Source organism: Trifolium pratense, linkage group LG5 (genome assembly GCF_020283565.1).
Source record: "Trifolium pratense cultivar HEN17-A07 linkage group LG5, ARS_RC_1.1, whole genome shotgun sequence".
Taxonomy (NCBI): Eukaryota; Viridiplantae; Streptophyta; class Magnoliopsida; order Fabales; family Fabaceae; genus Trifolium; species Trifolium pratense.
The window spans coordinates 11,773,558-11,790,778 of record NC_060063.1 but is presented as its reverse complement, the minus strand read 5'-3'; the positions used below and the strand labels follow the sequence as shown (position 1 = coordinate 11,790,778).

At 30.8% G+C, this 17,221-nt stretch overlaps 2 protein-coding genes across 3 annotated transcripts; one reads left to right on the top strand and one right to left on the bottom strand.

Annotated features, from left to right (window-relative positions):
• Nucleotides 1-238: 238 nt before the first annotated feature.
• Nucleotides 239-5,621, top strand: LOC123885041 (putative clathrin assembly protein At5g57200). Its single transcript, XM_045934263.1, has 15 exons — nt 239-845; nt 1,239-1,308; nt 1,574-1,671; nt 2,049-2,187; nt 2,276-2,403; nt 2,487-2,579; nt 2,711-2,761; nt 2,854-2,919; nt 2,997-3,062; nt 3,449-3,529; nt 3,808-3,885; nt 4,008-4,202; nt 4,294-4,372; nt 4,718-4,833; nt 4,956-5,621. Exons 1-15 carry the CDS (start codon nt 756-758, stop codon nt 5,382-5,384), a joined length of 1,779 nt encoding a protein of 592 aa, XP_045790219.1. The 5' UTR covers nt 239-755; the 3' UTR covers nt 5,385-5,621.
• Nucleotides 5,622-7,112: 1,491 nt separating this feature from the next.
• LOC123885212 lies at nt 7,113-11,361 on the bottom strand. 2 transcript variants are annotated; one of them, XM_045934485.1, is made up of 3 exons: nt 10,722-11,361; nt 9,364-9,517; nt 7,113-7,486 (listed from the first exon to the last, which is right to left on the bottom strand). In XM_045934485.1, the coding sequence occupies exons 1-2, from the start codon at nt 11,353-11,355 to the stop codon at nt 9,393-9,395; spliced, it is 759 nt and encodes a 252-aa protein (XP_045790441.1). In that variant the 5' UTR covers nt 11,356-11,361; the 3' UTR covers nt 7,113-7,486; nt 9,364-9,392. The 2 variants fall into 2 exon arrangements, with proteins under 2 accessions (XP_045790441.1, XP_045790440.1); XM_045934484.1 differs by having other exon boundaries at nt 7,113-7,470; nt 10,722-11,356.
• Between the last annotated feature and the right edge of the window lie 5,860 nt (nt 11,362-17,221).

Genomic DNA, 17,221 nt, shown 5'->3' with positions numbered 1-17,221 from the left:
TCTTCTCTTTTAACCAAGTTTTTATCATATGCAAGAATCATAGATCAAATGCTGACCACTTAAAATACTCGAATCCTTATAACTCGACCCAACCACATATTGGTATGATGACATGTGATATCATAGTTAGTCTTCGTAATTCTATAAAAATTACAAAGTAATTTTACAATTACAAAGTAATTTTACAAAATCATCGTAATACCAAATCTACACTAAAAAAAAATATATCCATATTTAATGTAGGATTTCTTAAATAGAATTAGAGAGTGACGCATGGTTTCTTCCAAATAATAAAAATAAGCAAGTATACATTTGAGTCTCATTACCAAAGAAAACTTGATCACAATGTAATTTTAAAATCAAATCAATTGAATGATGAAATAAAAAAAGAAAAAGGAAATGATTATACTTTTATCTTGAATTTCAATAGTTATTGTCAAATTGAAATTCAATAAATTTTCAAATTATCCTTCTATCAAGGTGAAATCTAATAATAGGTATTTTGGTAAAAGTTTAGTTGCAAAAAAAACAGAATCCGCTATTTACTATTCTTAGAAATCAACCATTTGATTCTAAAGAACTATTCATAGGATGTAACCTGATTCTCTCATCAAAATTCATAAATTAGTTAAGCCTAACACAATGTGAAATTACCAAAATACCCTTTACATAGATAGAACAAAAAAACAAAGACACAATTGTTTCTTCTTTCTCTCTTTCCTTCATCAAAATCATCATAAAAACAATCACATTTTATGGGAACATTTACAAGCTTTAGAAAAGCCTATGGAGCTCTCAAGGACTCCACCAAGGTTGGCCTTGCCAAAGTCAATAGTGAATACAAGGTAATCTCATTTCCCCATTTTCACATATACATCTACATGAAAATATTGTTAAGGATTTAAATAAACGTCGGCGACCTTGATCTGAGTCGTGACATCATAGTTTAATTTCCTCATTTTTCACATATATACATATGCATGAAAATATTGTTAAGGTTTTAAATAAATATCTGCAACCACAATCTTGGTCATTGACATCATAACTTTTTATGTTACCACGATCACAATTGACATTTCAGTTGTATTTTACCACAATTCTTTGGCCGTGACCAATATTTAAAACAATGCATATATTTGTGTATGTATATGAATCTCTAGCTATTTTTTTTAAGGATTTCAATATCTTTTCATATATTTCCATCAATTTTTTTTTTCTTTTTTCATTTTTTTTTGAAGGAGTTGGATATTGCCATTGTGAAAGCTACCAATCATGTTGAATATCCTCCAAAGGAACGCCATGTTAGAAGTAAGTTGATATGATACCACATTATTCATTCTCAATTTCTTCTATGAATACAAATGATGCTATATATATATATATATATATATATATATATATATATATATATTTTATTTCATCATGAAATTTGTTTAACACAAGTTTTCATGCTATATAGATGTATAAGGTTGTAAATATAAAAACAATTTCCATATAATGATAAATTATAAGATTTAGATCATATTTGATTTTAATATATACAATGTGCCTTATGAATTGTTCATTGTTGCAGAAATTTTCTATGCAACATCAGCACACCAACCACGCGCGGACGTGGCATATTGCATTCATAAACTTTCCAAGAGACTTGCAAAGACACGAAGTTGGATAGTAAGAACTTATTAAATGAAATTAAGAACTCGATAATTTTAATGTCATGGCAGAAAATTTGATGTGTTTCAATATTTATGCCAAATATTTTGTTACATATGCTTCATTTTGTTCATTCGATTAAATTTTAGTCGTTGGATATTGATTATGGTTCAAATTTTCAATCCAACGAATGAGATTTCACCGGAGACTACAAAGGATACGAGCTAGTTACTCACCTAGTGTGAATCGTGCAAAACTAATCAAATATGACATGTTTATTAATCATCATATCGCCCTATATGATTTAGAGAGAGATATTATGCACAAATTTTGCTTAGAGATTGAATATTATTCACCCTATAACATTCATTTGTAACCGAATAATGAATCTATAGGTTGCTATAAAGACATTGATAGTGATTCATAGGACTTTGAGAGAAGGCGATCCTACTTTTCGAGAAGAGCTTGTGAACTACGCGCGCAGGGGACATATTCTCCAAATATCTAATTTCAAAGATGACTCAAGCCCTCAAGGTAAGTTCTTCGGAATATTCATTGCAACTATTTTACTTGTTCCATATTAACCGCTTGATTTCTTAATCGGTTGAATTTCATTGTGCAGCTTGGGATTGTTCTGCATGGGTTCGAACCTACGCACTATTTTTAGAAGAAAGACTCGAATGTTTTAGAGTCCTTAAATATGACATTGAATCCGAGCGTTTAGTAAAATCATCGCCAGCTGCAACTAAAGTTTGTGCTTTACCTTATTATATTTACATCCAAATTTTTCAAAAAATCGTGTTTAGAATATCGCTAACTTTCCGGTTTGACAGGCACATAGTAGAACTCGATCATTGGCTAATGACGATCTCTTGGAGCAACTACCTGCTTTGCAACAACTTTTATTTCGTCTTATTGCTTGTCAGGTATGAGCCAATCAAAACAACTTGAATTTGGTATGTGCAATTTAACATATCGCGCATAATCTCAAGAAATCGAAATTGTTATATTTTCGTGAATTTAAGGTAACATTTGATTTTCTTTTGGCATTTTGCAGCCAGAGGGATGTGCTTATACCAATTATCTAGTACAATATGCATTGGCTTTGGTATGCATATTTGTTAATCTTGTGTCTTATCATTACTTAATCTTGCGTTTAATTTTGTTAATATTTTTGTTACTCTTGGCAATGTTATTTAGGTATTGAAAGAAAGCTTCAAAATATATTGTGCACTCAATGATGGAATCATTAATCTTGTGGACATGGTAATGCTCTATTTTAGTTTAATTTTCTATTTTCTTAGTTTAGTTTAATTTTGAAATTGTACTTATGAAAATTGCAGTTTTTTGAAACTTCAAGACATGAAGCAGTGAAGGCTTTAAATGTATATAAACGAGCCGGCCAACAGGTTCGTAATGATGATTTTCCTTAAACAGAGGCTTTATTTGGATAAACAACTTTAATTTACAGTTTATAGCATAAGCACTTAACATGATAAAGGCTTTTTGTATAAGCTATTTATATAACAAAAGGTGAAATAAAGTTAAATTATTTTTGTATAAGTTATAAGCTATTTTCATGAGCTATTTTGGAAGGTTTTTGAAAATAAGTTGAAAACAGCTTCTGAAAATGTCATAAGTTGTTTTCATAAGTTATCGCAAATAGTCTTCCAAGTGCATCCAAACATGCTCATATTCTTATAGTTGTCCATTATGGATCGAATCTTTTTTCTCAATGAGATTCTCTTAAAGAATAATCCTTGAACTTATGATTTTTCTCTCTTATGCTATGTAGGCTGAAAATCTTGCCGAATTTTATGAATACTGCAAAGGCTTGGACCTTGCTAAGAATTTTCAGTTTCCAACCCTAAGACAGGTTCATTTGCTTCTTATGGTCCGTTTAATTTGCAATAGAATAAGTACACGACAAACCTTTAAGTTACTGGACAACTTTTTATCTTGTACCGTGTTTGATGGACAAATTTGTTTGAGGTTTTGTTTGGTCTTGTGGTCACTTTTCAAATCAAACTTCAAACATCTTTTTGTCATGTCTAGTACCTTCATTTTTTTGCGAATCAAACAGACTCTTAGCATATACTTCATGTGATACCATGATCCGAAGAAACTCATGAAGCTCTTTAATTCAATTAACAGCCACCTCCATCTTTTCTTGCCACAATGGAAGAATATATCAAAGAAGCACCTCAATCAGGATCTATGCATAAGAGATTGGTAAGAAAAAAAAGTGATAATCAAATCAATATTCTTGTACAATACTTGTGCATTATATTGCATTAGTACTCATGTTTGAATATGAACTTCAATGAATCAATATGTAACTTTTTGTAACATAGGAGTATGAGCAAAATGATGAATCTCCTGAGGAAGAACCGGAGCCAAAAGAACCCGAAGAGCCACAAGAAACCGAGAAACAAGAAGAGGAAGTCAAAGAGGAAGAAGAATCACCTGAGGAAGAAACACAGCCTAGCGAAGAAGAAGTTGAGCCTCCTCCACTTATATCAACTGACAACGGTACCGATGACTTGCTGGTATGTTTTATTATCGTCTTTATATGACTAACAGCGTGTTCACGATTGTGATGTTATCCTGACGGAATATATATTGGTCTATCCACTGTAGGGTCTGAGTGAAATAAATCCTAGAGCTATAGAGTTGGAGGAAAACAATGCCATGGCTCTTGCAATCATACCGCCCGGTGGTAAGGCCTAGAGTAACTGTCTGACATTGATCAAGGAATAAAAATTGTTTTAGTCATTAATACATTTTGTCTTGTAGATGCTGATAGTTTAAAATTGCAGACTGCATCACGTTGCAACCACTATATTGTGGTTGACACGGTGTTGGTGATCACATCATAATGCAATTGTAATGTTTTGAAAAACACGTAAAAAACCGCAACAAATTCATGCTGCAATGACCTCACACAATGTAGCATCTGCAATATTTTCTATCGCAACGATTGCAACTGAAATTTACAATTAATTACGGTATACTTATTGTTTGATACTTGATTTAATTCTAAGGTTTTGAAAATTTTATGTAGGAAATAATAATTCAAACAATCTTGCTTTGAGTAACATTGGTGGAACCACTGGTTGGGAACTCGCATTGGTTACGACACCAAGTAACCATACCAGTCAAGCACCGGATCGCAGAATGGTTTGTCTCTTTAATATACAAATTTCAATCACTTAATAAGATTTGATTCACGATTCAGAAAAAAGGTCTTCGACTTCACAATTTAAATCTTACAATGACATATTTTGACGACAATGTATCAGGCCGGCGGTTTTGACAAACTATTACTAGACAGCTTATACGAAGATGAAAGCGCGCGGAGACAACTTCAACTTCAAAATGCAGGCTATGGACATGAAGAAATAACTGTACAAAATCCATTTGATCATTATAATCAACATGATCCATTTGCAATGTCTAAGAACATAGCACCTCCAACAAATGTTCAATTGGCATTGTTGAATCAACAACAACAGCAACATCAAATGATGTTCCAACAACAACAAATGATGTATCCACAACAACAACAACAACAACAAAATTATAACATGGCTATGGTTCCTCATCAGCAACAACCTCATTCTCAACAATTGCAAATTATGGGAAATCATAATCCATTTGGTGATCCTTTACCTGTGGCTAGTTATCCTCATAACTCCTTGCCTCCACAAGGAAATTACAATTTAATGTAGAGTTTGTCTCTTTTTTCTTTTTGGAATTCTTTAATTCACTGTGGACTAGTGAATATACTATTTAATTTTTTTAGTTATCAATAATTTGTTTAGATAAAATATTATTTACCTAGATATATCCTACTCTTAGTATACATAGGTTAAATTTGAATTTTGTCTTAGATAAAGTATTCCCTGTTACAAACCATTGTTCTTTTGTACACTAGTCATATATAGTTTGGTGAAGGATGTTGAGAATTTGAATGAGTTTGAAGGGGAGGAATTAATCTATGGAATTTGTGCTATGATGACACAAAATCATAAAAATTTATTTGGAACTTCAGTGGAGTTGCAGTTGCTAATGCAGGATTTTACCGTGTTTGTAAAAATCTTTTGAGCTTCTGGTTTTTATAGTTATATTTACCGACGAATCTATCGGATATCGAGAGTGCAAATACAACTTATACGCAACACTGTCGTTATATTGGTGATGGTAAGACTAATAATGTTGATGTTTGGAAGGAGGATAAATGAATTGACCTGAATATTGGAAGGCCTGTGACATGGTGGATAACAATGGTGGTTGCAGAGTGAGTGATTTTGGTAGCTTGGTTCCTAGAGAAAGCTTAAAAAAGATCCTAGCTATTCTTGCTCCTCATTTGGATGATACAAGATTTTGGTCTAGCAACAAGATGGGTGAATTTAGTGTGACTAGTGCTTAAAACTTAATTTGTGATTTTATTAACTTCTTAGTGATAATAGGCCTTTGGAAGAAGCTTGGCAAGCTGCAAGCTGTGCTCTAAAATGGAGGGCAGGGTCTGTTTCATCACATTTACCATGTAGCCAATAGGAGTACAGACAAAATAGCAAACTTAACTTCTGGTCATATTGATTGCTTAAGGTTGCCGCCACAGCCAAACTCCCCACCTAACAATGTCTTCCGCCCGGATTGACCAACCGAAGTTGATCTTAGGTCCAAAAAGAGGGTAACGCCCCACCCCCCGATTCACGGAATAAGTAAAATAAGTTAAAAGTAGTGGTATTTCACTTTTGTTGTTTCCATCTCCCACTTATCCTACACATCTGTCATTTCACAAAGTCGGACTAGAGTCAAGCTCAACAGGGTCTTCTTTCCCCGCTGATTCCATCAATCCCGTTCCCTTGACTATTGTTTCACTGGATAGTAGACAGGGACAGTGGGAATCGTTAATCCATTCAGATAATATACCCTAATTTTGTTTTTGCAGGATTTGCTGTGGTTTCAGTATTAGTCCTTAACATAAAATTCAATTTTTGTGACGAAATCATAGTTTATGTTAAGAACCATACCAAAAGCACCTAAAAATGCACCTAAAGTTTATCCTAAAACCTCAAAAATTGCATTATTATCAATTAAATTAGCCCAAGTATCATTTTTTTTTTAATATATCTACTCAATCACTGTAATGTACCAAACCAGAGAAGTGTTTACTTAATTCACTTTTCCTCACATTTTTAAAAGAACCATCGTATGATCCATACACATAACATTCTGCAACTTTGACAAGAACACTCTATATCAGATTGGTATTATCTTAAGAGACAAAATAATCCTACTGAACAAGCATAGTTCAAATAACCCCATTTCGCACTTAATTACGTTAACCAAACATGTTTGCTTTCTGTATATCCTTTCAATGGAAAACTAACTCCTTAACACACATACACCCTATCTAAAAATAGTGCAAGTCAATCAATTGTAGGAACAAGTAACCAAAGAAATGTTTATTAGTAATAGATATATTTACAACATAATATATGTACTAAACTGAGGGTGTGCTTGCTAGTTCCGAGAAATACTCCAACAAGCTTTAACTTTATTAGTTCCATAAAATACATACATTTCACCCTACAATGATTCAACATAATAACAACATTGCAAATATTCAACATATACTGATTAAACAGATCAAAGTCGAGACCATGTAGAGTGAGAAGGTTAATTCCAGAACTATCACCAGTGCTTGCATCTGCAGAAATTTCCATTTGCTTGCATCGCCCTTCTCAAACTCCAAATAGCTTAGTTTTTTGTTTCCTCACTTTTTTTGGACTTCTCGTCGAGCTTAGGCTGCACCATGAAAATCCTACATAATTAGTGCTTAGGATGGTATTATATAGATGGACATGCAAATATGTACAATCATACTCAATATATAATGCAACAATCTGAACAGAAAAATCATATGATCACCAAAAACTATAGATCTCTTTCATTTTGAGTTGTAACCAGTTTCCAAAACAAAAAATTAGACATAATGAAATTTGAAATATGCTTGAAAACAGAAATATTGATAACACAATCTTGTTAACATTACATTTGACACAATGCAGTTGTTGACACTTTTTCAGTTTCTTATAGTATTGTATTTTATCTATCTTATATTTCCCAAGACATTCATGATAAAATAGGCACACTTTTATCTGCCATCAAACTTAGAATCATTTCACAGTAGTTTGGAAAAAGAAATACAATACAGCACCCTTTACTGCTAAGATTGATAACGTCAATAGAAAGACTTGTAAATTTACAGAAAGACTTGTAACGTCAATAGACACGTCTGCTAAGATTGATAACACATATTTCTGTTGTCCTATAATACAAAATTACTGTACTAGTAGTAACTAGTATTTCTGTGGATACATGAAGATAACCATATACAATTGTGTATAATGGGACTAGGATTGTTTTTTATAAGATTTAGCAAATGTGATCCAAGTTAGTAAATAAAAGCACCATTCACAAAATTGAGTAGTAAAATTAAATTGCAAAGAAAGGAGGACACAGTGACACATAATAGATTAGGAGCGTTTGGGTTGTTTTTGACCTGAGAATTTGTTCATAATTTAGGATTTTGAAATCTTTCCTTGTTTATGGATTTTATCTTTACATTTGTTTTTAACAAATTTAAATCTTATAAAGTTTATGTATCAAACTATGCTTTATCGGGAACTTCAACCTGCTAAGGATGTTTGTTACCTTCGGGTTATATAATCACAAGTAATACTCTTTAGGTGTTATATGCTACCGAAAGTATGGGAAGTTTCTTTTCCTTCAAAAAGTATCTAAAACCCATGTTAGATGAGCAATGCGACTCAAATAAGCGCTCAAGGTTTATTGGAGAAAGGGATTTGACTCCTCTAGAGTGAACTATCACTTTATACTTTAAAGGATAATATATTTGACTGTTGATGAGAAAATCAAAAGCTAATATTTTAGCATATCTAAAATTTAGTTCACTATAGAGGAACTGGATTCTTCTCCTGGTTACCATTAGTTTACATAGTAACTAAAAAAGGAGGGACATAGGGCCTGTTTATCCAAGCGGCTTAATTTACAACTTATAGCATAAGCGCTTGTGTATAACCTATTTTTATAACACAAGATAAAATAAAGATAAATTGTTTCCATATAAGCTATAAGCTGTTTTCATAAGCTATCTTGGAGAGCTTATGAAAATAAGCTGAAAACAGCTTATGAACATGTCATAAGCTGTTTTCATAGTTCTCCCAAACTGTATCACAAGTGCTTATGTCAGTAGAGTAGATAAGTTCAAATAAGTCAATTCAAACAGGCTCATAGCCTAAGCAATATAAGATGAAAGAATGAAGCATATACACATTTTAAAATTATCATCGTCATATTTTTCATGACATTTAATCTCGTCACTCCCCTTTAGTTATACATATATCCTTTCAAAAGCTAGCATTAAAATTAGTAAAAAAAAAAAAAAGGGAAGTTGTAAATAAAAAGTATAAAGATATGAGTTAGAAAATTAGTACACTCATAGGAAACTTGAAAATCTCCCTCATCATCCCCTTCTCTCTTAATTTTGATTTGAAACCCATTATCATTTCCTATGTTGCCCGTCAACAAACAATGATTTCAGCTAGTATAATGTCGTCAGCAAACAAAAGCACACACAAAAAATAAACTTCCAAGCTAAAGAATAAGCTGCCTCACCACAGCAACTGGGTGAGCTAAGTTATAGTTCACCCTTCTTCCTCTTCGGAAGAAGCTAAATTTTCTGGAAATGTGAAAACCTTCACTTTCACTGGCCCCTCCATCCCTTCTGGGAAATTCAACTCCACACCACTATCCCCACCATGAGCATTCCCTGAAGTCACAAAGACAAGCACACAAAACAGTTTGAGCTCAAAAATCATTATAGTGTATCACTCATTGTTTCATTTGCAGTGGCCATATGTCAAATAATTAGTCTTACAGTGAGCTAATCAGATCAACAATTTTATACACACGTTTTTTAAATAACAAATAATTGTATGCTAACAAGTGAAATAACTATTCCTCAACTGAAATTAGAGAGTACATACTGATCCATCCCATAACAAGTATACAATTTATAAAGGGAAAGGAGTATTATAGAACACAAATTGCATTATTTTCAGAATCAAGTTTCATGTTTTCCTCAGGAAAATGACACAACCATACCCTACAAGCTAATCAAAACTTAACCCTAAACTAATTGCAGTAATATTATGAGTATTTTCTATTTGAAAGGTTGTATCCAATTAGAGATAGAATTTGTTTGTTTATTTGTTGATGTCTTTTTAACCCAAAATAAAAAGTACAAATATTTTCACAGAATTAGACAGTATTCCTAAAAGTACAGTTTTTTAAGCTTTTCTGACAAACAGAAAGAGCAACCATATCCTGAAATCTTTTTCCTTTTCAAAGCTTAAAAACAACCTTATATTCTTGTTATAAAAAAGAGTTAGCAGTTACCACTTTTAGCAAAGAATTTTTCATCATAGAAGAAACATAATGCTTAACACCAAATAGCTTATGTTATGTCTCTGACAGAATCCACCTATTCCATCACCCTCCTAATTCAATCTTATTAATTCAAAAGAACAAATTAAACTCCACAACCTAAATAAATAAAAAACCATCAATTTAAACTTACAATTAATTTTCTAATCAATAACAACAACTAATCCTTATCTATATCATTAATCTATAGCCAAGCCATTAACTTTCTAAGAGGAAGTTAAAAAAAAATCAAAATTTCTAAAATCTCAAATCTTCATTCTTTTTACCTTAATTCCCCCACAAATCCCCAAACCCAATACCAAAAAAAAAAAACTTTTAAATTTCAATTAACTTAAAATTAAAGAAAATTTACCTCCACTCATAAAAAAATAAATCTTCATTCTTTTTACCCTAATTCCCCCACAAATGCCCAAATCCAATACAAAAAAAAATTAACTTAATTAACTTAAAATTAAAGCAAAATTCTGATGACCCATGAAACAATAAAGCAAAAAACAATAAAATTAATCCTCAAAAAAAAAATCTACCTTTTATGAAGTAATTGGAAGAAGGCCAACCACGAACAGAAGAAAAAGAAAGAGATTCATCATTAGAAAAAGGTAATTGATTTTCAGCATCAGTAATCTTATGAACCAAATGAACAACATTAGAAGGAGTAGGTCTAGGTGGAACCCAAAAAGAAGATCCAGGAACAAAAGGTAACCAATCAGGTGTTGATTTTTTAACCAAAATTCGATGGATCAATTCATCAAACAGCTTCAGTGTCATCTCATGTTCACCCTCCGTTGATAATGATGTTGTTGAAGATGTATCAATTTCGAATAATTGTCCTTTTGTGGCGGCGCGTGAGGATCTATGACGGAGGGTTATTGACATGTAATTGGGAATTAGGGTTCTGGATTTTGAGATGAAACTGGCCATTTGGGAATTGTTGTGGCCGGTTGGGTTGGGTTGGTTTGGTTTGGTGGTGGGAGAGAAAATGGTGAGAGAGATGGGAGAGAGAGGCTTTTTAGTGTGGAAAAAGGGATTTTTAGAGAGAGAGAGAGAGAGAGATGCGGAGAAAACTGTGGATTGGATTACGGTGTACGGATCAAAATAATTTACCTTTATATAATTAAGGTTAGAAACTAGGAAGCCCCGTAAAGGAAAAATATCGAACATGTTTGTGAATTGTGATATTTGTTTGTGATATTTTTATAAGTAATAGGATAGGACAAGTATCCGGTGGTTAAGGGTATCTTTGATTCAACGAAGGGGAGGGATCGTAATGAAAAGGAGGAAAAGCGAGCGAAGATATAAGATATTTTAAGAAAAATGTTAGGATACTAATTATGGTAAAATTACATTTTTTTTTGTTAAAAACGTTGGTATCATTACTTTAGTGGCTTCGTGTGTCATAAGTCGCCATGTGTGTCTCTAATGAGTTATAACTCTGTCAGGTAGAAATTATCGTGCGTTCTAATCCTATACTAAGACCTCATGTACTGAATTTAATTGTCTCATCTTGGCTCTAGCATACCGTCCTTCGTTCGGGATTACTAGCTTCGTTTCATATACGATATCCACTAGGTCATTAGATTTTATTTTAATGTGATCAATATTAAAATCTATAATCTATAATATGTAATAAGCCAGACATATTTCTCTTTCTCTCTCCTCTCCTCATTCAACCTCATTCCTCACATTTAATTGCACACTAATTATAGATTCCTCACGTTTATCTCTCCAATTCCTCACGTTTTTTTTTATTGATGCAATTACTGAATGATACAGCTATTAGTGTATATATATTAAAGTATATCCCGATTAAAGTATATATATTAAAGTACGTATATTACAATTAAATGATACAGCTATTATCATGATTACTTATTATCCTCACGTTTATCTCTCCAATTCCTCACGTTTTTTTTTTATTGATGCAATTACTGAATTTACTATTAAATGGTATTCTTAATAGTGCAATTCTTATTATTATTAAATGGGTCTCTCAAATCCGTCAAAAATGAGCGGGTATTACTATTTAACAGTGGATTTGTCCGATTACTCATTCCCCTATTCAATTTTGTCCATATCATGTTATCGTTTACTATTATTAAGGATCGCATCAATTTACCATTTAATAGTGGATTTGTCCATATCATGTTATCGTTTATTATTATTAAGGATCGCATCAATTTTTACTAATAATATTAATGATAGTTTTTGTATATAATGGTAATTAAATGCGTTTTATTTTGTATTTATTTTTTATTTCTCCCAAATAGTAGATGTGCTAACTAAAATAACACACGCATATATTTGGAAATTGTTGATCAAGTATGATTGTTGATCAAATATGATTACTGATTTACAATTCTTTCAAAACTGCATTAAAGAATTGGATTATACCAAATATAAATTATAGCAACATTCTATATTTATGTTCTACTATTATGTTCTATTATTATTATTATTTTTATTATTATTATTACCTTTTATGTTATTATTTTACAGCTATAAATAGTGAGTCTCCTATAAAGTTTTATTCAACAAATTAAATCATGCTCTGAAGCTCACTGCCTCAAGTTCTTTTTTTTTATATCACTGCCTCAACAAATTAAATCTTCTTCTTGCTTTTTTATTGTTTCTCATTTTAATTTATATATTGGCATGAATTTGCATTTTTTAAATTTCAAATATTTCTTTTTTTCAATTATCCTTTCTTTTGTTTCACCATTCTCTTATTCAAATTTTTATGCAGATTCAATAGCTTTTGGAAAGAAATATTTGATCATATATTAGAATCTTTCTTTAAAGGTTTGTAGTCTTTTCTGATCATCTTTATTCTTGATTGTTTTCTCTCTACCTATACTTCTTTTTTTTCGAATACCTATGTTGTTTTTTTTACATACATATGTGTTTATAGGTAATATACAGGTGTGTCTTGATCTCCTACGTACGAAATTTGAAAGGAAAGAGGAAGACAAGAACCATGCTTTCAGAAAAGTGGTGGTCCGAATCTTATTTAACCTTTTGAATAAATTTCTTGATTTTAGGTGTAATGAACAAATTGACAACCTATCAATTTGACATGTGAATTCGTTGACATCACACCTATAAAGGAAACATGTATGAGTATTTGAAGTAATGAATTAACGAAAATGTGCAAAAGTTTTGTTTACACCCGTCATTCTATGAGTCTTGAATGAACTACATCCAATATTTTGTGTAATGTAAAGATTGAAAATGTCTATACTATAATACTTTTTTATATGACTATACTATAATACTCTTTCTTTTTCTTTTTTTGATAAATAAGTTCACAATTTCATTTTGTTGGGAGGATTGGAATTATTTCAATAGTAATGACAAATATAAAACAATATTTAAATTACACATGTGCCCAAAGTTTTTTTTTTACTCAATGTGCCCAAAGTTAAATACACACTCTTAGTAAGTTTTTATTTTACATGGTTCTTAATAGTAATATATATATATATATATATATATATATATATATATATATATATATATATATATATATATATATATATATATAGGGGTTTTCTAACTTAGACCCTAGTTAGGTCTAAGTTAGCAAGGTGCACCTTTTGAGTTGGACAAAAATACCCTTTTTTTTTTTTGAAACAATAGAGCAACTGGGGCATGTATGTAATTTGCATCATAAAATAGCGCGCCCCCATGTCTTCTCGCGCCCCCCATGCAACAACAACAACTATTACATTTTTTAAATTTCTTCCAAATTTCGACCTCATTTTACGTGCGAATCGAATACCGATTTCAAAAACTAATACCGGAAACCTTTGTAAAATTGAAAAACGATCAAAATCCATATAAGGAACGTCGAGTTTCGTTGAGTATTGAGGGAGATCGAACCGGGTAAAAAAACCGGGTCGCACGACCCGTTTCTGCGTAAAACGGGTGGGAGGGACGATGAACAGTGCGCGTCGCCCACGCCCACTCTCACCGGCGGCGCGTGGGGGCGCGTGCGGCCTCAGGGAGGCTCTATTTTTTTTTATTTTTTCATAATAAAATAGTAGATAATATTCTGGAAATTTTGGTATATTGTATGAAATTTTTGGAGACCCGAAACTATTTTTAGTTAATTAAATGAGTAAAAAGGTAATTAAAAATATTATAATTCCATAAAAAATTTCCAAAATTTTATGTAAAGTACTATGAATTATTTAGAACCCTCTTGTGTACCTCACTCTCCCTAGTTCAAGTCATGAAATTATTTTCACAAATTCCGCTGATTATTTAAAACCATTTAACAAATAATAATAATAATTTCATAGATTTGTACTCTGAAACTAATTGTTTTTTTATTTGTTTCTAATAAAATATTAGATAATATTCTGGAACTTTTGGTATATTTTATGAAATTTTTTGAGACCTGAAACTATTTTTCGTTAATTAAATGAGATAAAACGGTAATTAAAAACTATTGTTTGCTTCTGAAACCATTTAGCTGGAAGAATGGTTTCAGAGAGTTATACCGTGAAACCATTCTAGCAGTAAAATGGTTTCAGAAGCAAACAATTAAAAATCAACTCCCCTGAAACCATTCTATCAGTGAAATGGTTTCAAAGTACAACGCTCTGAAACCATTGTACCAGCTAAATGGTTTCAGAATGGTTTCAGAAGCAAACAATTAAGAAATTACTCACTGAAACCATTCTACCAGTAAAATGGTTTCAGAGAGTTATACTGTGAAACCATTCTACCAGCTAAATGGTTTCACAGTATTATATAAAGATAATTAAAGGTAGTGAAAAATTGAGTTTTTTTTTTGTGTCCAAATCAAACGAACCAAGTCTCTATTTGTAGACAAAAAAAAATTATGAATTTTGGTATAAAAATAAAAAAATAAAAAATTAATTTACAAAGAAATAATTGAGTTTAAATTATTAAATGAAAAAAAAAAACACGCCAACCACCCAGCAGTTGACACGTGTCCTGCTTTTTTAAAATGAAATTTTCTCTCTCCAGGCGCAGATCTAGTGTGGTGCCCGCGCTGGCTTATCATGGAGATGGATGATCTGGACTGTCGGATTGATCCGACAGCCATGATGAGATCATCTCTTGGCCGTCTGATGGAAATCAACGGTCTGTAACGGTGGTCTTGCGGTAGGCGCGCGACACTGGATCAGCGCCAATATGTTTTTTTTTTTTTTTTTAAAAAAGAAAGGGTATTTTTGTCCAACTCAAAAGGTGCACCTTGCTAATTTAGACCCAACTGGGTCTAAATTAGCAGCCCCCATATATATATATATAAAGTTGCATATTTAAATTATATTTATATATTTTGTAAAAAAAATGTTTATATATTTGACAACAATCAAATATAAAACAATGTACCGTAAAAATATACAAAACAATGTGTCATAAGATTGTTTGACATTTGTAGTTTTGTACCCAAAATATTCATCAAACTATATGAAAAACTTTTAAAAAATAACGGATAATCTTTATTATAGCATATTAGCTAGTAAATGCTATTTCAAAATTGTTTGATTTTTTTTTTCGGTAATATATCAAAAATTTCTGAATATAGAATATTCTTTTATTATATAAACATTTCAATTCAATTATATTTATGTATGGTTTTAATTTAATTTAAAAATTCATATGGTAATCCATTCCTTCTTAATTTAAGGATTACATTTAATACATTAAGGGAAATGAAACCAAAATTATTTCCTTTAATAATATTTTAAACAATAAATTAAAATATATTAAGGAAAAGAATCCAAATAATTCCTTCAATAATTTTTTAGCAATAAAGGTAGTATTAACCAAAACAGTAAAGCAAATCTCATTTTTAGATTTAAAAGAAAACGTGTTACTACTTACCTGTTGCAATTAGTTGCCTTTTCACGGATACTTCTATTTTATTTAGAGCATCATACAAGAAAAACTGTTACTACTTACCTAAAACAATAAAGCAAATCCCTTTTTTAGATTTAAAAGAAAACGTGTTACCACTTTGGGTATCATATTTATGCAACTCATACATATTTTGCCCCAATGGTAATACCACTTTTTGAGTTTCATACATTAATAATAAGTGGTCTCTTCTATATTTATTTTTATATTTTGTCTAAATAAAAATTATTTAATTTAATAAATACGTAGATAAATAAATTAATAATTAAATATAATAAGAAATACATGGCAATAAATAAAAATGGTGAAAAATTCATAAATAGGATGAGAAATATATAATGAAAAATATAATAATTAATTTTTATTATTATACATATTAGGATCTATTTTATAGAAAACAAAAAAAAATATGACTTGAGAACAAAACAAATAAAAATTGTGTAATATATAGAATAATATGAAATATCATCAAATTAACATCCAACTACAAGAAGAAAAAAAAATCTTTTATGCACTATTGTTGAAGAAACGAAATTAAATGAAAACTTATGAAATGAAAATATTTAAAATATTTATTCCTTAAAATTAGCATCAATTACTAATCAATTTTAATCTCATCTCATTCATAAATAAAATTAAATATGTCTGATCACATGGTTGTACTACACAAAATTTTATTTAATATTATGATGCATCTCTAAAACCATCTTTCATATATCTATCTATATAAAGGTATATCAATCAATTAATTTTCTACAACAACCACCATTTTTACCATCTCATTGTTGTTATACTTTTTATCGTACTTTTTTATATGTATATTGTTTTACTCTTATATTTAATAATATTTTTCTAACACTTTTTATTCCTAATATTTTTATAGGGGGATCATGCTATTGGCAAATGTGATTATTTTTATTCCTAATAGATTTACTCTACCGAATAATTGAACAAAGAGTGAAATTGAGACCAATTTTGTAATTCAAATACATGTGAATTTTGAATATGATTATAAATTAAAAACACTTAATTATGTCCCATAATTTTGACTTGACTTCTCTTACCATAACTTTTTCAGTTGGGTAGAATTTCAGCATAGTATTAGTGCAGCCCGCGGGATATGATGTAAGCAAAT